Source organism: Leopardus geoffroyi, chromosome X (genome assembly GCF_018350155.1).
Source record: "Leopardus geoffroyi isolate Oge1 chromosome X, O.geoffroyi_Oge1_pat1.0, whole genome shotgun sequence".
NCBI lineage: Eukaryota > Metazoa > Chordata > Mammalia > Carnivora > Felidae > Leopardus > Leopardus geoffroyi.
Window position 1 is genome coordinate 128,444,992 of NC_059343.1, and position 26,345 is coordinate 128,471,336.

General features: G+C 38.1%; 1 protein-coding gene across 5 annotated transcripts in view; it reads right to left on the reverse strand.

Annotated features, from left to right (window-relative positions):
- The window catches only part of TMLHE (trimethyllysine hydroxylase, epsilon), an 87,622-nt gene that overhangs the window by 36,118 nt on the left and 25,159 nt on the right, over positions 1-26,345 (reverse strand). For 4 of the 5 annotated variants that reach the window (XM_045472110.1, XM_045472111.1, XM_045472113.1 and 1 more), the window contains 2 exons: positions 14,049-14,225; positions 8,429-8,708 (listed from right to left, as the gene is read on the reverse strand). In XM_045472110.1, coding sequence (XP_045328066.1) covers positions 8,429-8,708; positions 14,049-14,225 — 457 coding nt within the window. The remainder of the gene's footprint in view (positions 1-8,428; positions 8,709-14,048; positions 14,226-26,345) is intronic. The other variant, XM_045472112.1, reaches the window with a different exon arrangement.

Sequence of the window (26,345 nt, forward strand, 5' to 3'; positions counted from 1 at the left end):
CATCACATTTAATACTACACAAGATCAATCCAAGTACTACATAGAAATGCAGACTGGCAAGTGGAAACAACACTGTATTTAGGATCAGGAAGCTTGACCTATCTGAATTCTAGTATTTTTTAATTAATTACTGAATTGTTATTAGTGAACATATTCTGGTAGCACTGTTATATATACATCACACTATTTTTTTAATTTTTAAGTTAAAAATTAAATTAAAAATTTAAATTTAAATTTAATTTAAATTCCAGTTGGTTAACATACAGTGTAATATTAGTTTTAGGTGTACTAAAACTAGAGTGATTCGACACTTCCATACAACACCCACAGCTCATCATGACAAGTGAACTCCTTAATCGCCACCACCTATTTAACCCTTCCCCCTTCACCTCCCGTCTGGTAACCATCAGTTTGTTCTCTAGAGTTTTGTTCTTCGTTTGCCTCTCTCTCTTTTTACACCTTTGCTCATTCGTCTTGTTTCTTAAATTCCACATATAAGTAGTCATATGGCATTTGTCTTTCTCTGACTGACTTATGTAGCTTAGTATTACACTCTCTAATTCCATGCATGTCATTACAAATGGCAGGATTTCATTCTTTTTTTTAATTTAAATTCAAGTTAACATACAGTGTAGTCTTGGCTTCAGGAGTAGAACCCAGTGATTCATCACTTGCATATGACACCCAGTGCTCATCCCAAAAAGGGCCCTCCTTAATGCCCATCATCCATTTAACCCATCCCTCCACCCACCTCCCCTCCACCAACCCTCAGTTTGTTCTCTATAGTTAAGCGTGTATTTCTTGGTTTGCCTATCTTTTCCCCCTATGTTCACCTGTTTTGTTTCTTAAATTCCACGTATGAGTGAAATCATATGGTATCTTTCTCTGACTTATTTCGCTTAGCATAAAACACTCTAGCCCCATCCATGTCATTGCAAATGGCAAGATTTCATTCTTTCTGATGGCTGAGTAATATCCCATTGTATGTACATACCACATCGTTATCCATTCATAAGTTGATGGACATTTGGGGTCTTTCCATAATTTGGCTATATTGGTAATGCTGTTATAAACATCAGGGTGCATGTGTCCCTTTGAGTCAGTGTTTTTTATCCTTTGGGTAAATACCTGGCAGTGCAATTGCTGGGTCATAGGGTAGTTCTATTTTTAATTTTTTTGAGGAACCTCCATACTGTTTTCCAGAGTGCCTGTACCAGTTTGCATTCCCACCAACAGTGCAAAAGGGTTTTCCTTTCTCTGTATTCTCACCAACATTTGTTGTTTCATGTGTTGTTAGTTTCATCCATTCATTCCAACAGATGTGAGGTGATATCTCATTGTAGTTTTGATTTGCATTTCCCTGTTGATGAGTGATGTTGAGCAACTTTTCAAGTCTCTGTTAGCCAGCTGCACGTTTGCTTTGGAAAAACGTCTACTCATGTCTTCTGCCCATTTCTTGACAAGATTATTTGGTTTTTGTGTGTTGAGTTTGATAAGTTCTTTCTACATTTTTGATACTAACCCCTGATCAGAAATGCCATTTGCAAATGTCTTGTCCCATTCTGAACACTGCCTTTTAGTTTTGTTGATCATTTCCTTCACTGTGCAGAAGATTTTATCTTGATGAAGTCACAATAGTTCATTTTTGCTTTCATTTCCCTTGCCTCTGGAGACATGTCTAGTAAGAAGTTCCTATGGCTGAGGTCAAAGAAATTGCTGCCACTGTTCTTCTGTAGGATTTTGATGGTTTTCCTGTCTTACATTGAAGTCTTTCATCTATTTTGAATTTATTTTTGTGTATGGTATAAGAAAGTGGTCCAGTTTTATTCTTCTGCATGTTGCCGTCCAGTTTGCCCAACACTATTTGTTGAAGAGACTTTTTCTCATCTTTCCTGCTTTGTTGAAGATTAATTGACCATAGAGATGTGGGTTACTTTCTGGGTTTTGTATTCTGTTCTATTGATTTATGTGTTTGTTTTTGTGCCATTACTGTACTGTCATGATCACCACAGCTTTGTAATAGAACTTGAAGCCCAGAATTATGATGCCTCCAGCTTTGCTTTTCTTTTTTAAGATTGCTTTCTAATCCCAATAGCTTTGGCTATTTGGGATCTTTTGTGGTTCCATAAAAATTTTAGGATTGTTTGTTCTAGCTCTGTGAAAGATGCTAGTGGTATTTTGATAGGGATTGCATTAAAGGTGTATAATATAGACATTTTAACAATATTTGTTCTTCCAATCCTTAAGCATGGAATGTTTTTCCATTTCTTTGTGTCATCTTCAATTTCTTTCACCAGTGTTTCCTAGTTTTCAGAATAGAGATCTTTTACCTCTTTGGGTAGGCTTATTCCTAGGTATCTTACCTTTTTTGTGTGTGCAATTTTAAATGGGATTGATTCCTTGATTTCTCTTTCTGTTGCTTCATTATTGGAGTATAGAAATGTAACACATTTCTGTATGTTGATTTTATATCCTGTCACTTTACTGAACTTGTGTATCAGTTTTAGCAAATTTTTTGGTGGAATCTTCTGGGTTTTCTATAATAGAGTATCAGGTCATCTGCAAATAGTGAAAGTTTGACTTCTTCCTTGTCTATTTGGATGCCTTTTATTTTTTTATGTTTTCTGATTGCTGAAGCTAAGACTTCCAGTATTATGTTAAGTAACAGTGGTGAGATTGGACATACCTATCTTGTTCCTGACCATAGAGGAAAAGCTCTCAGTTTTTCCCTATTGACGATATTTGCTCTGGGTTTTTCATATATGGCTTTTATTATGTTGAGGTATGTTCCCTCTATCCCTACTTTGTTGAGGGTTTTTTTTTATTTATCACGAATGGATGTTGTATTTTGTCAAATGCTTTCTCTGCATCTAATGAGAGGGTCATATGGTTCTTATCCTATCTTTTATTAATGTGGTGTCATGTTCATTTATTTGTAAACATTGAACCACCCCTGAAGCCTAGGCATAAATCCCACTTGACCATGGTGAATGATTCTTTTAATGTACTGTAGGATTCGATTTGCTAGTAGTTTGTTGAGAATTTTTGCATCCATATTCATCAGGGAAATTTGCCTGTAGTTCTGTTTTTTAGTGGAGTCTTTGGTTTTGGAATCAGGGTAATGCTGGTCTTATAGAATGAGTTTGGAAGTTTTCCTTCCATTTCTATCTCTTGGAACAGTTTGAAAAGAATAGGTTTTAACCCTTCTTTAAATGAATGTTAGATTTCACCCGTGAAGCCATCTGGCCCTGGACTTTTGTTTGTTGGGAGATTTATTACTGATTCAATTTCTTTTCTGATTATCAGTCTGTTCAAGTTTTCTATTTCTTCCTGTTTCAGTTTTGGTTGTTTATGTTTCTAGGAATTAATCCATTTCTTACAGGTTGTCCAATTTGTTGGCATATAGTTTTTCATAATATTTTCTTATAATTGTATTTATGTGGTGTTGGTTGTTATTTCTCCTCCCTAATTTTGATTTAATTTATTTGAGACCAATCTATTTTCTTTTGATAAGACTCGCTAAGTGTGGGGAATAAGTTTTGGAATTCCCTGAGCTTGTACCAATGGGTTAACAAGGCTTACAATGAAAACATCCAAGATTAGGCAAATAGGGCGAAAGTGCTCCCAGCATAGAACAAAACAGAAAGCTGCTGTCACAGGACTTAAGGTCCAGAATAGGTAAACAGGTAAACAGGGCTATAGACGGCACGGTGAAATTGCCCAGAGCAGAGCTAATTAGCAAAAGAAAAGTGCCTTGTTGATCCTAAGGTAGCCTGCTCTATCTCTCTTATCCCGTAGGCAAGCTAAGATAAACAGACGTGGTGCCTTGTGCCTGCTGTAAACCATCTGCTTGGCACCGTGAGTTTGTTTTGTATTGACCCAAACCCCTAACACTGCACATCTTCGAAACCCCTTTTCTATCACACACGAGTTAATGTTTACTGTTTCATTGTCACTTTCTGCACGTCCATCACGTTTGTAAGCCTTCTGATCCTAATAAAAACTGAGCAAGGACCCTTATTCGAGGCTCTTGTCACCTCCCGGACATTAGCCTCTCTCATATTCAATTCTGCATCCACTCTCTTGCTGGACAAGAGAGAACTCCAGACTCAAAGTCTGCAACAGCTAGGGGGTTATCAATTTTATTAATTTTTTCAAAAAATCAGCTCCTGGTTTCACTGATCTGTTCTACTGTTTTGTTTTGTTTTGTTTTGTTTTTTAGTTTCTATATCATTTATTTCTGGTCTAATATTTATTATGTCCCTTTATCTGCTGGCTTTAGGCTTCATTTGTTGTTGTTTTATTGCTGCTTTAGGTGTAAGTTTAGGTTGTTTGAGATTTTTCTTGCTTCTTGATGTAGGCTTGTATTGCTATATATTTCCTTCTTAGGACCACTTTTGCTGAGTTCCAAAGATTTTAGAGCATCATGTTTTCATTTTTCATTTGTTTCCATGTATTTTTAAATTTCTTCTTTGATTTCCTGGTTAACCCACTCATTGTTTAGTAGCATGCTGTTTAACCCTCATGTGTTTGTGGTCTTTCCAATTTTTTTCTTGTGGCTGACTTCAAGTTTCATAGTGTTGTGGTCATAAAACATACATGGTATGATAAAAGTCTTTTTGTACTTGTTGAGGTCTGTTTTTTGACCTAGTAAGTGGTCTATTCTGGAGAATGTCCCATGTGCATTTGAAAAAACTGTATTGTGCTGCTTTGGGATGAAATGTTCTGAATATATCTATTAAGTCCATCTGGTCCAGTGTGTCATTCAAAGCCATTGTTTCCTTGTTGATTTTTTGCTTAATTTGTCCATTGGTGTAAGTGGGGTGTTAAAGTCCCCTACTATTATTGTATTCTTATCAATTAGTTCCTTTATATATGCTATTGTTTATATATTTGCATGCTTCAAGTTGGGGGCATAAATATTTATGATTGTTATATCTTTCTATGGGATAGTCACCTTTATTTTGATATAGTGCCCTTCTTCATTTCTTCTTACAAAGACTTGTTTAAAATCAAGTTTGTCTCATAGAAGTTTGGCTATTATGGCTTTCTTTTGATGTCCATTTGCATGATAAATATTTCTCATGTTCAATCTGCAGATGTCTTTAGGTCTAAAATGAATCTCTTATATGTAGCATGCAGATGTGTCTTCTTTTTTTATCCATTCTGACACCCTATGTCTTTTGATTGGAGTGTTTAGTCCACTTACATTCAGAGTGATTACTTATAGATCTGTACTCAATACCATTTTATTACTTACTTTGTCATTGTGGAGATTTTCTTTGATCCTTTGTTGTCCTTGTCAATTTTGTTCCCTCCTTTCCACTCAAAGAGCCCCCTTTAGTATTTCTTGCAGGGTTGGTTTAATGATCACGAACTCCTTTAGTTTTTGTTTGTCTGGGAAAGTCTTTATCTCTCCTCATATTCTGAATGATAGCCTTGCTGGATAGAGTATTCTTGGCTGCAGGTTTTTCCCATTCAGTACTTTGAACAAATCATGCCATTCCCTCTGGCCTGCCAAATTTCTGTTGAGAAATCTCCAGCTAGCCTTATGGGTCTTCCCTTATAATTTAGGGACTTCTTTTGTCTTGCTGCTTTTGGGATTTTTTTCTTTAACACTATGTTTTGCAAATTTAACTACAATATATCTTGCTGGCCTGCTTTTTTTTTCATTTTTATGGGAGTTCTCCGTGCCTCCTGATTCTGGATGTCTCTTTCCTTCTCCAGATTAGGGAAGTGTTCAGCCATTATTTCCTCAAATAAATCTTCCCCTTTTCTCTCTCTTCTTCTGGGACCCCTATGATACAAATATTATTACATTTAATGGAGTCACTGAGTTCCCTAAGTCTATTCTTGTGATCCATCACTCTTCTCTCTTTTGTTCAAATTCATTATTTTCCATAATTCTATCTTGTATATTACTTATTCATTCTTCTGCTTCTTCCATCCTTGTGGTCATTACAACCAGTTGATTTTGAATCTCAGTTATCACATTTTTCATTTCTGATGGATTGTTTTTTAACTCTTTTATTTTGTGGTAAGGGTCTCCCTGATGTCTCCCATACTTTTCCAACCAGCAAGTATCTTTATGATTGTTGCTTTAAATTCTCCATCAGGCATATTAAATTATGTCTGTCTGTTTCAATTAGACCCCTGGCCATGACCTCTTCTTGTTCTTTCTTTGGAGATGAATTCTTGTCTTGGCATTCTGTCTAGGTCTCTGTCTTCTTCTTTGTGTTAGAAAAGTCTGTTAGTTTCTGCTCCTGAGTGTAAATGGCTGTATGAAGAGGTCATATAGCATCCAGAGCCTGGTGCTTTAGGGAGTGTCTTTGATGTGTGTTGTGTGATTCTGCTGCTGTGTTTTGGCTGCTCTATCCCTCAGGTCAGTTCCTGCAGAGGCTCTTCTTGCATGCAGTGGGGAGTGTTTGCACCTTAGCCAAAGTGTGGTGCATTTTAACTAGGTGTGCTCTGGTCTGCTTGTTAAAAGGGACCTGATGCTACTTCCACTAGAACTGAAGCCTTGAACAACTCTCTGGTTGGGAGACATGGTGTGGGCAGGGGTTTGTGCTGATCTTCTGGGGGAAGGGGCCTGCTGTGCTGATCCTAGGCACGCTTGCCCGAGAAAAGCAGTACCAGCAGCACAAAGTGTGACTTCGTGTAAGCAGGTTAGTCAGTTTGTGTTGGCACTGTGCTGTTTTCCTGAAGTTGGTTTATGCTGAGGGGCGAGGGAGGAAAATTGTGCCAGCCCACTCCTTTGTCCCTGTAGAAGGGAGTCCATGCTTCCTGCTCTGAGAAAAGCACCCCCAGAGGAGCAAATAATTTCCCGTTGTGTGTCCTATGTGTTTTTCAGATCACCGTTTTAACACTGTCTCTGGGTCATATGCCTGCTTGGAGCAGCACAGTATACTCTGGGATCTATCTCAGCCAAGCCTGCTGACTTTTAGAACTCCAAAATTTAGGGACCTGCTGTGGCAGGGGCCTGTGCTGGTCCTCTGGGAAAGGGTTTTGCCACACTGAAATGGATACAGTTTGACATGGAAGGGTAGGTGTACCAGAGCACGTGGGTGTGGGATTTGGAGCAAGAAGGCTAAACAGCTAATTTCCCGGTTAGCTACCCTCTGCAGGTATCTCTATGCCTATGCCGAGGGGCAGGAGAGGAAAATGGTGTCGTCTTTTGTCCTCAGAAAGGCAATGTCACCTCTCACAGATGTGCTCCAAGAAGAGCGAATAGTCTCTTCTCATGTGCCTTACTTAGTAGTTCCTCATATCGAGCCATCTATCCCCAGGTTGTTTGCCTGCCTTCTCTCTAGGAGTCAGGCAGTGTCCTCAGGTTTCTATCCCAGTCAAGTCTGGGGACCTCTAAAATTCCAGTCTTTGAGCCCCATTGGTTGCAAAAACTCATGAAAATCAGCCCCTCTTGTTTTCCCGGCCAATGGCTGTGCAGAAGTGATCTCCTTGTGCTTATCCCTGTGTGCTCCACTCTCTCTCACATTTCTCTGCAACCAGGGCTCTCTTCCTCCCACAGCACCTACAGTACGTTTCTCCCCCAAATTGCGTCTCTGCACTTCCTACCTTCCTTGATGTGGCCTCTTCTCTCCCTCTAGTTGTAGTTTGTTCTATCACTCCTCAGGTCAATTTCTTGGGTATTAAGAATGATTTGATAGTTATCTATCTGTGTTTGAGGGACAAGGCAAAGCTAGGGTCCTCCTAGTACACCACCATCTCAGCTCTACCCCAAATCCCAGTTCTACTACCTACTAGCAGAACAATACTGGGCAAGCCACCTACTTAATATACGTGGGTCTCAAGTGGCTCAGCAGAACAGGAGATAAAATATACACTTATCATGATTTCTATAATGACCAAAAGAAAATAATGGTGTAAATTTGTTGGTTACGTGCTATATTGTGTAAGGCAGTATTATTAACAACTAGTCTCTGAATCAAGCCTTAGCAATCATAGTAGGTCAAAACTGGATGATCTTTAGACACCATTTTATTCAATCCTCTAATTGTTCAGATGGGAAAATCAAGGCCAAGGGGGTAGAGGTGGTGGTGGAGAGTACAGGTGTGAGTGTAATGGAGTTGCCTATGTTCACACAATCCCCTGATGGTGGAACTCAGAATACTACCTGATTCTCTTTATTCAAAGTTAGTCCTCCTCCTAGTGTACAATGGTACCTGTCACTTTGAGGACCACTAAGCTGAAAAATTTTACAGTGACTTTGAAGTCTTCATCATATTTAACATGTAAGTGTCTTTAGAGATTAGAAATCTGGGCCTCAAATAAAGCACTATAAATGGGAATCACTTTATTCAGACCACAAAATATTCATGATTAAAAACAAGGTGACCATACCCTGTTGTTATTTTACTGGTATTAATGCTCTGGAAATTATTACTATAGATATTAGAAACTAATAAGTTACCTGATCAAGCTGATCCTTTCAGCCAACTTCTCTGTGTGTTCTTGAGTGGGAGGGACATTTTCTACAAATGCAATTCCATACAGCAGAAAATTTTGCAGAAAGTTCTTTAATCCATCATTTGTTTCTAGGAAGCTCTGGAAATCTACAGATGGAACTTGGGCTTGCTGGTAGATTTCAGCATTCCATAAGATTCTAGGCTGGATGACCTTTTGTTTCTGCCCTTCATAGCTGTTTTTCACCAGCCAATCCAAATCATATTTAGTCACATGACCATCTGGCCCTTTTAAGGGAAAAATAAAAGACATTAAAATAATAGTTATAAGTACTGCCAATAATTTACTGGTTAAGAATGTTATTTTTAGCAACCAATTACCCAGTGCTATATTGTTTATGGAACAAAATTAAAACAAGTGCCTAGAATGTTCCTGAGAACAGAAATATTTGTAGGTTGAGTAGTATGAATTAATAAGTGAATGAATGAACAAATACATCTTACCAACTAGAATGGACTAAATGAATTAGGGTAGTTTGATCTAATGATATGACATCAATATAACAGGATAATGATTTCATAAGTGACTTTGCCCACTGTGCCAAAAGAAAACCCAAAAAGTAAAAAAAAAATCCCCCCCCCGCAAATGCTTTAGAAAATCTTCAGGATATGCAAAGGGTATAGCAAGGGGAGTAAAAGGCTTTGCTGGCATCTTATCTTTTCTCTTACTTCTTTTTACTTCTCTTTCTCTATCTCTGTTTCTCTCTGTTTGGCTTCCCACCCCATGACAATAAAAGTATCAAAAAGAATTTGTAAAGCATAAAACATATGAGAAAGATTTTAAAAATTACTTATATTTACCATTCTACCATGCAGATGAAACCACTGTTAACAGCCTGGCATCATTCCTTCCACTTTTTTCCCATGTACCTTGCCTTTGTAACTTAATATTTTAAGAGTGATTTTATTAATAAAAATTTAAATCTTTGGGGCACCTGGGTAGCTCAGTCAGTTGAGCATCCAGCTCTTGATTTCGGCTCAGGACATGATCTCATTCATGCTAATGGGATCGATCCCACGACAGACTCTGTGCTGGCAGTGTGCAGACTACTTGGGATTCTCTCTCTCTTCCCCTCCTTTGCTTGTGTTCTCTCTTTCTCACAAAATAAATGAATAAACATTTTTAAAATTTTAAATCTTCATCCTATGATTGTTTCATAAATTCATAGACTCTTAACTATAGAGAAGAAACTGATGGTTCCCAGAAGGGAGGTGGGTGGAGGGATGGGTGAAATACGTCATGGGGATTAAGAGGGCACTTGTGATGAGCACCGGGTGTTTTATGGAAGCGCTGAATCACTAAATTCTACACCAGAAACTAATATTACACTTTTCTGTGAACAAACTGGGATAAAAATAAAACTTAAACAATGAAATCTTCATAAAAATTCTTATCATTTGCAGAATATGGACTACCAAGATTTACCTAACCAATTTTCTCTGGAGCATGTAGGGTTTTTTTCTTTCATTTCCTTATTATTTAATAGTGACATCCTTGTTTATAATTCTGATAATTTTCTTAAAATAGGAACACAGAAGGTGGAATTGTTAAATCTGAAGATCTAAACTTTTACGAGTCTTGATGCATTTAAGTTACTTTATTAGAAAGTCTACCAATTTCAGAGTGCCTGGGTGGCTTAGTCAGTCAAGCGTCCAACTCTTTATTTTGGCTCAGGTTATGATCTTACAGTTTGTGAGATTAAGCCCTGCATTGGGCCCTGCACTGACAGTGTGGTGCCTGCTTGTGATTCTCTCTCTCTCCGTCTCTCTCTGCCCCTGCCCTGCTCCTGCTCTTTCTCTCTCAAAATAAATATTTAAAAAATGTTCCCACAGTATTTTTAAAAAGTACACCAATTTTCATTCTCTACAGCAACATATATGTACCTATCAAAATACAGTATGCTTATTTTTTAAAGATAGTTTTTCCAATTTGGTAGGTAAAGCTCTTATTGTAATAATTTTAATTTATTCATTTACTAATAAGGCTAATAAGAACATTTGTTAGACATTTATATTTGTTAGACATACATCTTTTATTTTTATTTTTAAATTATTATTACTTTATTTCAAGTTTTTATTTAAATTCCAGTTAATTAACATATAATGTAATATTGGTTTCAGGAGTAGAATTTAGTGATCCATCACTTACATACAACACCCAGTGCTCATTGCAATAAGTGCTCTCCTTAATGTCCATTACCCATTTAACCTATCCCCCCATCCACCTCCCCTCCAGCAACCCTCAGTTTGTTGTCTATAGTTAACAATCTAGCTCTTGGTTTGTTTTTCTCTCTCTTTTTCCCTTTGCTTATTTATTTTGTTTCTTAATTTTCACATATGAGTGAAATCATATGGTATTTGTCTTTCTCTGTCTACTTATTTCATTTAGCATAATACTCTCTAGCTCCATCTGTATCATTGCAAATGGCAAGATTTCATTCTTTCTGATGGCTGAGTAATATTCCAGTGTGTGTGTGTGTGTGTGTGTGTGTGTGTGTGTGTGTATACACATCTTCTTTGTCCATTCATCAGTCAATGGGCATTTGAGGTCTTTCCATAATTTGGCTATTGTTGATAGTGCTGCTGTAAACATTGGGATGCATGTGTCCCTTGAAGTCAGTATTTTTGTGTCCTTTGGGTAAATTCCTAAGTGCAAATGCTGGGTCATAGGATAGTTCTATTTTTAATTTTTTTGAGGAACCTCCATACTGTTTTCCAGAGTGGCTGCACCAGTTTGCATTCCCACCAACAGTGTAAGAAGGTTCCCCTTTCTCCACATCCTCGCCAGTACCTGTTGTTTCTTGTGTTGTTGATTTTAGCCATTCTGACAGGTGTGAGGTGGTATCTCATTGTAGTCTTGATTTGCATCTCCCTGATGATGAGTGATGTTCAGCATCTTTTCATGTGTCTGTTAGCCATCTGTATAGACATATTTTTTAAATGCAAGGGTTACCAAACTATGGCCCACAGGCCAAATCTGCCTGGCAGTTGTCTTTATCACACCTGTTTTGGAACACATGATACTCACTTGGTTACATATTGAGTATGTCTGCTTTTACCCTACTACTGAAGAACTGAATAGCTGAACAGTTGTGACAGAGACTGTACAGCTAGCAAAACCTAAAAGTTTTTACTATCTGGCCTTTTACAGAATATTTGCTGACTAATGCTTTAACGATCTGCCTGTTCACTTCTTTCTCACATTTTTCTATTGAAATACTAGTGCTTTTCTTTACAAACTGGCAATAAAATACCTTATACATTAATAGGTTTTCAGTCTCTGTAATGCATGTTGCAAATGTTTTGCATAGAAATAAACCTTTCTATGGCATGGGTTTTTTTTTTACTATAGAGAAATCAGTAGTCAAAAGTATTGATTGTAAATATTGTTTCCTCCAAAGCTTTTTTCTTTTCACTTTTTATTTTGAAATAATTATAGATTCACAGGAAGTTGCAAAGAAATGCTTTTATTCAGTAAATAAATTCAGTAGTTGCAGGATACAAAATTAATATACAGAAATCTATTGTGTATCTATACATTAATAATAAAGTAGCAGAAAGAAAAGTTAAGAAAACAATCCCATTTACAATTGAACTGAAAAGAATGAAATACTTAGGAATCAATTTATCCAATGAGATGAAAGGCCTATACTGTGAAAAGTATGAGACATGAATGAAAGAAATTGAACAACAACAACAAAAACCGGAAAGTAATCCAATACTCATGGATTGGAAGAATTAATATTGTTAAAATGTCGATACTACCCAAACCAATCTACAGATTCAATGTAATCCCTATCAAAATACCAACAGTATTTTTCACAGAACTAGAACAAATAATCCTAAAGTTTGTATGAAACCACAAAAGACCCTGAATAGCCAAAGTAATCCTGAGAAAGAAGAGCAAAACTGGAGGTATCACAATCCCAGATTTCAAGATACACTACAAAGTTGTAATAATCAAAACAGTGTGGTACTGGCACAAAATAGACATTTAGATCAATGGAACAGAATAGAGAGCCCAGAAATAAGCTCATGAATATATGGTTAATTAATCTTCAACAAAGGAGGCAAGAATATGCAAGGGGAAAAAGACAGTTTCTTTAACAAATGATGTTGGGAAAACTGGAGAGCAACGTGCAAAAAAATGAAACTGGACCACTTTCTTATACCATACACACACACACACACACACACACACACACACACACACCAAACTCAGGATGGATTAAAGACCTAAATGTAAGACCTGAAACCATAAAAATCCTAGAAGAGAACAGAGGGAGTAACTTCTTTGTCATCGGCCATAGCAACCTTCTTCTAGATATGTCTCCCAAGGCAAAGGAAATAAAAGCAAAAGTAAACTATTGGGACTACATAAAAATAAAAAGCTTCTGCACAGCAAAGGAAACCATCATCAAAACAAAAAGGCAATCTGGTGAATAGAAGATATTTGCAAATGATATGTCCTATAAGGGGTTAATATCCAAAATATATTAAGAACTAACAAAATTCAACATCAAAAAGCAAATAATCCGATTAAAAACAGAGAACCTGAATAAACATTTTTCCAAGAAGACATCCAGATGGTCAAAAGACACATGAAAAGATGCTCAAAATCTCTCATCATCAAGGAAATGCAAATGAAAACCACAATGAGATATCACCTACACATGTCAGAATGGCTAGCATCAAAAAGATAAGAAATAACAAGTGTTGTCGAAGATGTGGAGAAAAGGGATCACTTATGCAGTGTTGGCAGGAATGTAAATTGATGCAGCCACTGTGGAAAACAGCTTTGTGGTTCCTCAAAAAATTAAAAATAGAAATACCATCCCATCTAATAATTCCACTGTTGGGTATTTACTCAAAGAAAACACTAATTTGAAAAGATACATGCACCCCTATATTTGTTGCAGCATTATTTACAATAGCCAAGATAGGGAGGCAGCCCAAGTGACCACTGATAGATGAATGGATAAAGAAGATGAGATATATATACACACAATAGAATGTTATTCAGCCATAAAAAATGAGATCTTGCCATTTGCAACAACATGGATGGACCCAGAAGGTATTTGTTAAGTGGAATAAGTCAGACAGAAAAAGACAAATACCATATAATTTCACTTATATGTGGAATCTAAAAAACAAAACAAACGAACAAAAAACCAGTTTCTCAAATACAAGATAGCAAATACAAACTGGTGGCTGCCAAGGGGGAGGAGGAGGGGCAAAGTAGGTGAAGGGGATTAAGAGGTACAAACTTCAGTTATAAAGTCAACAAGCCACAGAGATGAAAGGTATGGCGTAGGGAATATACAGTCAATAATACGGTAATAACGTTGTATGGTCTTGGATGGTGATTACATGTATGGTGAGCACTGAGTAATGTACAGAATTGTCAAATCAATGTTATACACCTGAAACTAAGAAGATATTTTACGTTAATTATACGTCAATAAAAAAATAGAATTCTCTGTTTTGGAATGAGGCAAACCAGTTTTTGCAAAATAATTGTTCATTAGAAGAATACTCCAATGAAGGCAAAGTCTGTTGTCTACTCACAAGTGAAAAAGAGTGTGGTCTCATCCAGACGAATGGTCTTTGGCTTGATGCATAAATCTACACTGGCAGTGTCCAGGCTGCGCTGGTGGGTCTTGGAGTTGTAGCAAGATGCTGAGCGGCAGTGGTCTCGAAGCCACACATAATCAAAGCGCATCACGGTGTTTGCATACTGCAGTTCTAGGGGAAAGCATTCTTTCAGATTATTTAATGTATTATTTTACAAAAAGAGATAATTATTTATTGAGGAAAACTTAAAAACAATCAATAGTCAGAAAACTTCCTTCAAAAAGTTTTCTACCAAGAAACAAGCAAGAGCAATGAGAGGAACACGAGCCTCTCAGATAGAAAACATCCTATACAATCTCTAGAATTAAAACAGTGACGTTGGGATAGGCAGAGCAGATAAAACAACACATGCATATAAAATGTCCAAAAATACACCTAAATATAGGAACTTGGTATCTAATAAACTGATAGTTATACACTGGGGAAATAATGACTTTTAAAATAAATGGCGTTTGGACAACTAGGTAGCCATTTGGAAAAAAAGACAATATTGGGTCCATAACCATATTGTCACCAGTCTCCAAGATAAACTCAAAACATATCAGAGTTCTAAATTTGGAAAAGGAGGAGAGGAGAGAAGATGGTGGCATAGGAGGATGCTGGGCCCACCTCGTCCTGCTGATCCCTTAGATTCCACCCACATCTGCCTAAATAACCCAGAAAACTGCCGGAAGACTAGCAGAACAGACTCTATGGAGCCAAGCGTAGACGAGAGGCCCACGGAAGAGGGTAGGAAGGGTGGAGAGGCGGTGCGTGCTACAGGGACTGGTAGGAGGGAGCCGGGAGGTGGAAGGGCAGCCCCCCCCCCCCCCGGCAAGGCAGAGCCCCCAAGTCTGGTTTGCAAAAGCAGAGGGACCGGAATCTGTGAGTTCTGACAGCCAGCGGGACTTAACATGTGGAATGTTAAAAGTCAGCAGCTCTGCTCGGAGAGCGGGAGAGCGAGAGGACATGGGGAGGGAGAGTTGTTGAGCCCCGGAAGACAGAGCTCAGCTCGGCAGGGAACAAAGGTGCTGGCAAGCGCTATATCCCTCTCCCATCCCCCAGCCAAAATTCCAAAGGGAACCAGTTCCTGTCACCAAACTTGCTGGCACCGCGCAAACGCCCAACGCTGTGCTTCTGTGGATCCATCCCTCCGACAGGTCTGCCTCCCTCCCGGTGCTGCAGGGCCTCTCCCACAGGGGACCACCTATGGAAAAGTAAGCTAAGCCTGCCCCTCCTGCCCCTATGCACCTTGTGGATCCACCCCGGCTAATCCGCCAGATCCCATCAAAGCAGCACCACAAGCCTGGCCGTGTGCAAATAGCCCAGACAGGGGCCACACCACTCCACAGTGAGTCCTGCCCCTGGGAGAGGGGAAGATAAGGTACACACCAGTCTGATTGTGGCCCCAGCGGTGGGCTGGGGCCAGATATGGGGTCTGACTGCAGCCCTGCCCACCAACACAAGTTTCTCAGGACAGCACAGGGGAGGTGACCTGCAGTTTGGAGCCACCCCAGGGACTACCCAAAATGACAAATGGAAGAATTCTCCTCAAAAGAAACTAGAGGAAGTAGCCACAGCTAACTAATTGATCAAAAACGATTTAAGCAATACAATGGAACAAATATTTAGAACAATAGTCATAAAATTAATCGCTGGGCTTGAAAAAAGCATAGAGGACAGCAGAGAATCTATTGCTACAGAGATCAAGGGACTAAGGAATAGTCATGAGGAGTTAAAAATTGCTATAAATGAGGTGCAAAATTAAATGGAGGCGACCACAGCATGGATTGAAGAGGCAGAGAGAATAGGTAAATTAGAAGATAAAATTATGGAAAAAGAGGAAGCTGACAAAAAGAGAGATTAAAAAAAATTCAGGAGTATGAGGGGAGATTCAGAGAAATAAGTGATGCAATCAAGCAGAACAATATCCGTATAATAGGAATTCCAGAAGAGGAAGAGAGAGAGAAAGGGGCTGAAGATGTACTTGAACAAATCATAGCTGAGAACTTCCTTGATCTAGGGAAGGAAAAGGCATTGAAATCCAATAGGCACAGAGAACTCCCTTGAGGCATAGCTTGAATTGATCTTCTGCATGACATATCATAGTGAAACTGGCAAAATACAAGGATAAAGAGAAAATTCTGAAAGCAGCTAGGGATAAACAGGCTCTAACCTACAAAGGGAGACCCATAAGACTAGTGGCAGACCTATCTACTGAAACTTGGCAGGCCAGAAAGGAATGGCAGGAAATCTTCAATGTGATGATGAACAGAAAAAACATGCAGCTGAGAGTCCTTTATCCAGCAAGTCTGTCATTCAGAATAGAAGGAGAGATAAAGGTCTTCCCAAACAAACAAAAACTGAAGGAATTCATCACCACTAAACCAGCCCTACAAGAGATCCTAAGGGGGATTCTGTGAGTAAAATGATGCAACGACCACAAGGTACCAGAGATATCACTACAAGCATGGAACCTACAGACATCACAATGACTCTAAACCCATATCTTTCAATAATAACACTGAATGTAATGTAAATGGACTAAATCTTCCAATCAAAAGATATAGGGTATCAGAATGGATAAAGAAACAAGACCCATCTATTTGCTGTCTACAAGAGACTCATTTTAGACCTGAGGACACCTTCAGATTGAAAGTGAGGGATGGAGAACTATTTATCATGCCACTGGAAGTCAAAAGAAAGTGGGAGGAGCCGTACTTATATCAGACAAACTAGACTTTAAATTAAAGACTGTAACAAGAGATGAAGAAGGGCATTATATAATAATCACAGGGTCTATCCATCAGGAAGAGCTAACAATTATAAACGTCTATGCGCCAAATACAGGAGCCCCCAAATATATAAAACAATTAATCACAAACATAAGCAACCTTATCGGTAAGAATGTGGTAATTGAAGGGGACTTTAACACTCCACTTACACTAATGGATAGATCATCTAGACACAGGATCAATAAAGAAACAAGGGCCCTGAACGATATCAGATGGACTTGACAGATATATTTAGAACTGTGCATCTCAAAGTAACAATATACTTTCTTCTCGAGAGCACATGGAACATGCTCCAAGATAGATCACATATGGGTCACAAAACAGCCCTTAATAAGTATAAAAGAATTGAGATCATACCATGCACACCTTCAGACCACAATGCTATGAAACTTGAAATCAACCACAGGAAAAACTCTGGAAAACCTCCAAAAGCATGGAGGCTAAAGAACACCCTACTAAAGAATGAATGGATCAACCAGGCAATTAGAGAAGAAATTAAAAAACATATGGAAATAAATGCAAATGAAAATACAACAATCCAAATGCTTTGGGATGCAGTGAAGGCAATCCTGAGAGGAAAATACATTGCAATCCAGGCCTATCTCAAGAAACAAGAAAAATCCCAAATACAAAATCTAACAGCACACCTAAAGGAAATAGAAGCAGAACAGCAAAGACACCACAAACCCAGCAGAAGAAGAGAAATAAAGATCAGAGCAGAAATAAACAATATAGAATCTAAAAAAACTGTAGAGCAGATCAATGAAACCAAGAGTTGGTTTTTTTAAAAAATAAACAAAATTGAAAACCCCCTAGCCAGAATTCTCAAAAAGAAAAGGGAGATGACCCAAATAGATAAAATCATGAATGAAAATGGAATTATTACAACCAATCCCTCAGAAATATAAGCAATTATCAGGGAATACTATGAAAAATTATATGCCAACAAACTGGACAACCTGGAAGAAATGGACAAATTCCTAAACTCCCACACACTTCCAAAACTCAAATGGGAAGAAATAGAAAATTTGAACAGACCCATAACCAGCGAAGAAATTGAATCAGTTATCAAAAATCTCTCAACAAATAAGAGTCCAGGACCAGATGGCTTCCCCGGGGGAATTCTACCAGACATTTAAAGCAGAGATAATACCTATCCTTCTCAAGCTGTTCCAGAAAATAGATAGGGAAGGAAAACTTCCAGACTCATTCTATGAAGCCAGCATTACTTTGATTCCTAAACCAGACAGAGATCCAGCAAAAATAGAGAATTACAGGCCAATACTCCTGATGAATATGGATGGAAAAATTCTCAATAAGATACTAGCAAATCAAATTCAACAGCATATAAAAATAATTATTCACCACGATAAAGTGGGATTCATTCCTGGGCTGCAGAGCTTTTTCAACATTTGCAAATCAATCAATGTGATACATCATATTAATAAAAGAAAAGAAAAGAACCAAATGATCCTGTCAATCGATGCAGAAAAAGCATTTGACCAAATTCAGCATCCTTTGTTAATAAAAACTGTCAAGAAAGTCGGGATAGAAGGAATATACTTAAACATCATAAAAGCCATTTATGAAAAGCCCACAGCTAATATCATCCTCAATGGGGAAAAACTGAGAGCTTTCCCCCTGAGATCAGGAACACAACAGGGATGCCCACTCTCACCACTGTTGTTTAACACAGTGCTGGAAGTTCTAGCGTCAGCAATCAGACAACAAAATGAAACCAAAGGCATCAAAATTGGCAAAAACGAAGTAAAGCTTTCATTTTTTGCAGATGACATGATATTATACATGGAAAACCCGATAGACTCCGCCAAAAGTCTGCTAGAACTGATACATGAATTGAGCAAAGTCGCAGGAAACAAAATCAATGTACAGAAATCAGTTGCATTCTTAATGAAGCAACAGAAAGACAAATAAAGAAATTGATCCCATTCACAATTTCACCAAGAATCATAAAATACCTAGGAATAAACCTAACCAAAGATGTAAAAGATCTGTATGCTGAAAACTATAGAAAGCCTTTGAAGGAAACTGAAGAAGATACAAAGAAATGGAAAAACATTCCGTGCTCATTGATTGGAAGAATAAATATTGTTAAATGTCAATACTACCCAAAGCCATCTACACATTCAATGCAATCCAAATCAAAATTGCACTAGCATTCTTCTAGAAGCTAGAAAAAGTAATCCTAAAATTTGTATGGAATCACAGAAGACCCTGAATAGCCAAAGTAATTTTGAAGAAGAAGACCAAAGCAGGAGGCATCACAATCCCAGACTTCAGTCTCTACTACAAAGCTGTAATCATCAAGACAGTATGGTATTGGCACAAAAACAGACACATAGACCAACGGAATAGAATAGAGACTCCAGAAATGCAGTTGCATAGCCAACTAATGTATGGCCAACTAATCTTTGACAAAGCAGGAAAGAGTATCCAATGGAAAAAAGACAGTCTCTTTAACAAATGGTGTTGAGAGAACTGGACAGAAACATGCAGAAGAATGAAACTAGACCAGTTTCTTACAACCATTCACAAAAATAAACTCAAAATGGATAAAGGACCTGAATGTGAGACAGGAAACCATTAAAACCCTAGAGGAGAAAGCAGGAAAAAAAAACCTCTCTGACCTCAGCTGCAGCAATTTCCTACTTGACACATCTCCAAAGGCGAGGGAATTAAAAGCAAAAATGAACTATTGGGACGTCATGAAGATAAAAACCTTCTGCACTGCAAAGGAAACAATCAACAAAACTAAAAGGCAACCAATGGAATGGGAAAAGATATTTGCAAATGACATATCAGACAAAGGGCTAGTATGCAAAATCTATACAGAACTCACCAAACCCCACACCCGAAAAACTAATAACCCAGTGAAGAAATGGGCAGAAAACATGAATAGACACTTCTCAAAAGAAGATATCCAAGGGGAGGGTGGGTGATGGGTATTGAGGAGGGCACCTTTTGGGATGAGCACTGGGTGTTGTATGGAAACCAATTTGACAATAGATTTCATATATTGAAAAAAAAATAAAGTCTTATAGGAGAGGAAAAAAAGAAGATATCCAGATGGCCAACAGGCACACGAAAAGATGCTCAATGTCACTCCTCATCAGGGAAATACAAATCAAAACCACACTCAGATACCAACTCACTCCAGTCAGAGTGGCTCAAATGAACAAATCAGGAGACTATAGATGCTGGCAAGGATGTGGAAAAATGGGAACCCTCTTGCACTGTTGGTGGGAATGCTAACTGGTGCAGCCGCTCTGGAAAACAGTGTGGAGGTACTTCAAGAAATTAAAAATAGATCTACCCTATGACCCAGCAATAACACTGCTAGGAATTTATCCAAGGGATACAGGAGTGCTGATGCATAGGGGCACTTGTACCCCAATGTTTATAGCAGCACTTTCAACAATAGCCAAATTATGGAAAGAGCCTAAATGTCCATCCACTGACAAATGGACAAAGAAGTTGTGGTTTATATATACAATGGAATACTACATGGCAATGAGAAAGAATGAAATGAAAATACTACATGGCAATGAGAAAGAATGGTCTTTTGTAGCAACGTGGATGGAACTGGAGAGTGTTATGCAAGTGAAATAAGTCATACAGAGAAAGACAGATACCATATGTTTTCACTCTTATGTGGATCCTGAGAAACTTAACAGAAGGCCATGGGGGAGGGGAGGGGAAAAAAGAGTTAGAGAGGGAGGGAGCCAAACCATAAGAGACTCTTACAAACTGAGAATAAACTGAGGGTTGATGGGGGTTAGGAGGGAGGGGAAAGTGGGTGATGGTCATTGAGGAGGGCACCTGTTGGGATGAGCACTGGGTGTTGTATGGAAACCAAGTTGACAATAAATTTCATATTAAAAACAATAAATAAATAAAAATTTAAAATATTTTTTTTTCAACGTTTTATTTATTTTTGGGACAGAGAGAGACAGAGCATGAACGGGGGAGGGGCAGAGAGAGAGGGAGACACAGAATCGGAAACAGGCTCCAGGCTCTGAGCCATCAGCCCAGAGCCCGACGCGGGGCTCGAACTCACGGACCGCGAGATCGTGACCTGGCTGAAGTCGGACGCTTAACCGACTGCGCCACCCAGGCGCCCCAAAAATTTAAAATATTTAAGAAAAAAATATTGGAAAAGGAAACCACTGAAGTATTTTAAAAGGAAACACAGGTGGGTAGAGGTTATAAAGGAGGTACTTATACTATTCTTTCAACTTTTCTGTCAGTTTGAAGTTATACCAAAATAAAAAGTGCCAAAAAATTAAAGACTTTCCTATATACTGGGTTACTAATATAGGAAAGGTAAATGAAAATGAGATCAAATTTGTTAGAGGAACAAAAAGTATAATGCAGCTGGAAATAAGCAAAAATGTGGAAGACCACTTACAGAGAAATATGCTCAAAGAGAGGCAGATTCAATAATGAAAAGATACAAATTCTCCAACAAATTAATGCACAAAATTCCATGTACTTCCAGTCCAAATTCACATGGAAATTTTCATGTACTGGACAGGCTAATTCCAAAATTCATATTCAGGATTAATAAACTTATAATTTTGAAAAAGAAGAAAGGCAAGGGGGTAACTGTCTTACAAAATACAAAAAACATATATAAAGCTACAGTCACGTAAAAAGTATGATATTTGAAAAAAAAAAACAAAGAGGGAGGGAAACCATAAGCGACTCTTAACTCTTATAGAGAACAAGCTGAGGGCTGCTGGAGGGAAGGTGGGTAGGGGATGCACTAGATTTGGGATGGGGATTAAGGAGGGCACTTGTAATGAGTACTGGGTGTTGTATGTAAGTGATGAATCACTAAATTCTACTGCTGAAACCAATATTACACTATATGTTGACTAACTAGAATAAAAAAAAAAGTATGGTATTTGTGCAGAATAGATGAACAGGTTAAGGGAACATAATAGAGTTTCAAAACAGCCCCAAGTATACATGGAAATATGTTTATGCTAAAGGTGTCATTTCATAACAGTAGAGAAAAGATATATTATTCAATAACTAGTTTTGGAGAAAAAGAATATTTGACAAATTTGACTCTGGATTCATATCATTCAAAACAGTAAATTACTGATAGATCAAAATATAAAAAATAAAATTATTATACAGTGACAATCTTGAGGTAGGAATGGCCATTTTAATATATATGAAAATCATAAAAGATAAATTTGTCTATATGAGAAGAAACCTGTTTTGCAAACAATATAAAAAAACAATGTTAAGTGGCAAGTTCCTGACCTACCTAGGATCCATGGAATAATAAAATTGTGTGTATGTGTGGGTAGTCCTACATTTTTCCATTGAGAGGATCCATAGCTTTCTATAGAATTCCTATGCAATTCATAAGCTAAAAATATTGAGAACCCTGTCCTTGAAGTGACAAAAGTGATTAACTTCATTCAGATGGGTCATTACACTGAGCTAATCCAGGATGTGACAAGTAGCCTGGGGGTCACATAGAGCCTGTAGCCTGTTTTCATACAGCTTGCAAGATAAGAATGGTTTTTACATTCTAAAAATGTTGTAAGACAAAAACAAAACAAAGAAGACCATGAAACAGATATGTACACGACCCATAAAGCCAAAAATATTTACTATCTGGCCCTTTACAGAAAGTGTTTGTTGGCTCCCAAAATAATTCATAGCCATAAAATCGTTTATCACCTTCTCTTCCACTTCTGGTGATTTCACAGGACTTGCTAATATCACCAACTCAATAACTTTTTAAACATTTTCTCTCAACCAACCCTTCCTTGTACTCTATGCGACAGTCCATATAGGCCAATATGCCATCTTCTCTGCAGCCTTTAAGTTCTTGTACATGCAGCTCCCTCTGACTGGAACATTTATCCTCACCTTCTCACCCCTCTTTCCTTGTCTAAATCATATTCCGTATTCATGACTCAGTTCACAGGTTATATCTTACAAGCAGTCATATGTAACTCCTCAGTTTGGGTCAGGTACTTCTCCTCTTTGTTCTTACAGCACCCTATATATGGCCTAAAAGCATTTATCATGCTGTCTTATAATGGCCTACAGGTTTGTCTTTACCAAAGACTAGGAGCACCTTTAAGATACTGAATGTGCCTTCTTCATCACTGCAAGCTTAGCACTTATCACAACGTCTAGCTTCTAGAAGTTGTGCCCATTCAATGTCTGTTGAGGAAATCAATAAGCAGTGCTGAAGCTGCCTTACTGGAAACTCCAATATAGGTTACACATCAGAAATGAGAAGGATCCTCTCATTGAAATGACCTCTACGAATGACCTTCTCTTGCTCTGTTCAACATCTAGTAATCTTGACTACTACCTGCCATACATATACTGTTTTCAGTTCAGGAGTTGCTAGGCACATACAGTATGGTAGTAGAATCCTATGTCCTATGTGGCTAGACTTCTCTCTTGCAAGCTCCAGAACATCCCCTACATTTTAGTTTAATTGCTGTGCTTATTGTCCATCTTCCCATGACTGAGTTCATTCTCGTCTTTGCCCTTGCCATTTATCTCCTTGAAATTATAAGCTCCCCTAATGAAATGACCATCTTTTCCTTCAAAATCGGGCTACAAATTCATTTATTCAAGGAAGCTTCCTTGAACAGCCCTACATTTTCTTTGAAATTAAGTATTTGGTAGGTAACAACTTAATGTGCATTTGCATATGGCATAAGGTATTCATACTTCTTATATTTATTTACTTATGTTTCTTGGATACCACATCTTACATCTTGGGTCTCTAGAAATTCTCAGCTATACACAAAATTGACACTAAACAAATGTTTCTTAACTAGGCCAAAATGTCAATACAGAAAAGAAACTTGGGATTCATCTTAACTCATCTTTCTCATAATCTGCATTTGATCGATCACCAAGGTGTGCTGCTTCTACCTCCTAAATCTTTTTAAAATCTATATGACCTTTCCGCTCCTTTCTCATGCCACATTTAGGCAACCACTGTCTTTCACCGTGGGCCTCCACAAAGAGATTTTTAAAATCGGAGTCGTGAAATCAGATTGTACTTTGGAAAGAGTGTTCTAGTTTTTGCTCAACAGGGCAAGACAATGCTGTAATCATACTGGTAGGATAGTTGTTCCCTTGCTCTTCTGAAACTCATGCTGTCCTATATGACTCTACCCTTCTTCATTACTCTAGTCAAATATCTCCTGAGCCCCTCTATTTTTAAATAAATAAATAGAGATCAGTTTATTGCCATCTCTCTCCTGTCAGCATTCTTAACAACTTCATCACCATTAATTGTAATACCTTTATAATTTTCATTTTTAACATCCTATCCTACATCTTGTTCCTTTTCAGTTCAATTATTTGTGCCCTCCTCACTCTGATACTCTTTCAACCCCACAAAGAACTCTAATCCGTTGACCACAACCTCCTTTTTGTCATCCATCGTCTTGTCTTCTTTAATGTTTTCATTTCTCTCCTTATGGAGCCCAGATGCAATGGTCCTTCATTTTAATCAATTCCCTGAAAACACCCTAACTCCCTTGCCCTTCTCTCTCCTTCCACCATACTTCCCTGAAAAAGCCCCACTCCTTTTTTTCTAAGCCCCACTCCTAAAAAACTCAAGTCCCTACTTTGTCTGTGCCGGTAGCCAAGCAGCTGAACATTGTCAGAGAAAATTTTCTAAACCACAATGACTATTCTCATTTTAAAATCATCACCAAAAATCTCAAATGAGTACTCACCACTGCCAAACAATCCTTGCATAATTTCCTGGGAAAGTCACTCACTCACTCTCCAAGAAGACTATTTCACACTGTCTCCTCTCTCCTCAAACTGCTAGCACCGCCTCTCCCTTCCCATTTTCAACTGATAACTTTGCTTACTCCTTCAAAGAGAATATGGAAGCAATTAGAAGAGAATCTCCACAAACTCATGTTCCTTCCACATCTGCCCACTTACCTGCACTTGTGCACATTCCACCTTCCTTCCTGTCACTATGGTTGAGACATCTGTGCACTTAACTAAGGCTAACACTTCCATTTAGGAATTAGACCCTATCTCTTCTCTCCCACACAGGTACTACACTTCTGAAATTGCTCCACCCCCTTCTTTGCATTATCAAAGTTTCCCTCCTTACTGGATCATTCTCATCAGCAAACATGTTGTAATATCCCACCATCTTAAAACGATGTTCCCCTTCACTCTGTGTACCCCTCCCATTACCACCCCACCTCAATCATATTCCCTTTCATAGTGAAACTTATGGCTTGATGTTTCCACTACCTTCTCCAATTTCCTCTTACTAAACTTGTTTTAAGTTTTAGAATGGTTTTAGATTTACAGAAAAGGTACAAACAGTTCCGATAAAGTCCTTACCCAGTTTCCTCTATTATGAATATCTTATATTAGTTTGGTAAATTTGCCACAACTAATGAATAAATATTGATACACAATTAATTAACAAAATCCCATACTTTATTTGAATTTTGTTAGTTTCCCCCTAATGTCCTTTTTCTATTCCAGAATCCCATCTAGGTCCCACCGTACACTTAATCATGTCTCTTTAGGCTTCTCTGGGCTGTGACTTTCCTTGTTTTTGATGACCCTGACAATTTTGAGAGGGATTTTGTTATTAGAGTGCTCCCCAATTTGGGTTTGTATGATGATTTTCTCATGGTTGAAGTGGGGTTACAGTATAACCTATAGTATAGGTTTTTGGGAGAATGGCTACACAAGTGAAGTGCCCTTTTCAACACATCATATCAATGGTACATGCTAGTAATAGGACTTATTACTGATGGTGTTATCCTTTAACACCAGGCCAAGACAGAGCTTGCCAGATTCCCTACTTAGAGTTATTCCTTCTCCTTCCATATTCTATTCTTTGGCAGCAAATCACTAAATGCAGCCTACATGCTAGGACTGGGGAGTTAAGATTGACCTCCATAGTGGGAGGAGGAGAAATGACTACATAAACTATTTGAAATTCTCCTGTATGGGAGATTTGTCTCTACTCTCCCCATTTATTTGATCATTTGTTTATATCAACATGGACTCATGGATATTTATTTTTTTATCTCGGGTTAGAATCCAATATATATTATTTATTTTCTTGCTCAAATTGTTCCAGCTTCGGCCATTGGCAACTCTTTTAGTTGGCTCCTGTGTCCCTTTAACATCGTTTCATTTTTTTTTAGCACTTCCTTATTTTCTGGCACTTCAAGTTTCTCCAGGTTTATCTTGCATTTTCCCTGACCAAGCCCTAGAATAAGTCATTTCACCCAGGAGGCTTGGTTCCTTTTATTAGAGAACAGCATTAGAAATCAAGATCTGGTCACTGAATGCACTCACTGCTACTGAGGTATCACTGCTTCTAGGCTCTCGCAACGGACAGAGCTAGGAAATACACTATCTATGTGAAAAAACATCTATAATGATTTCT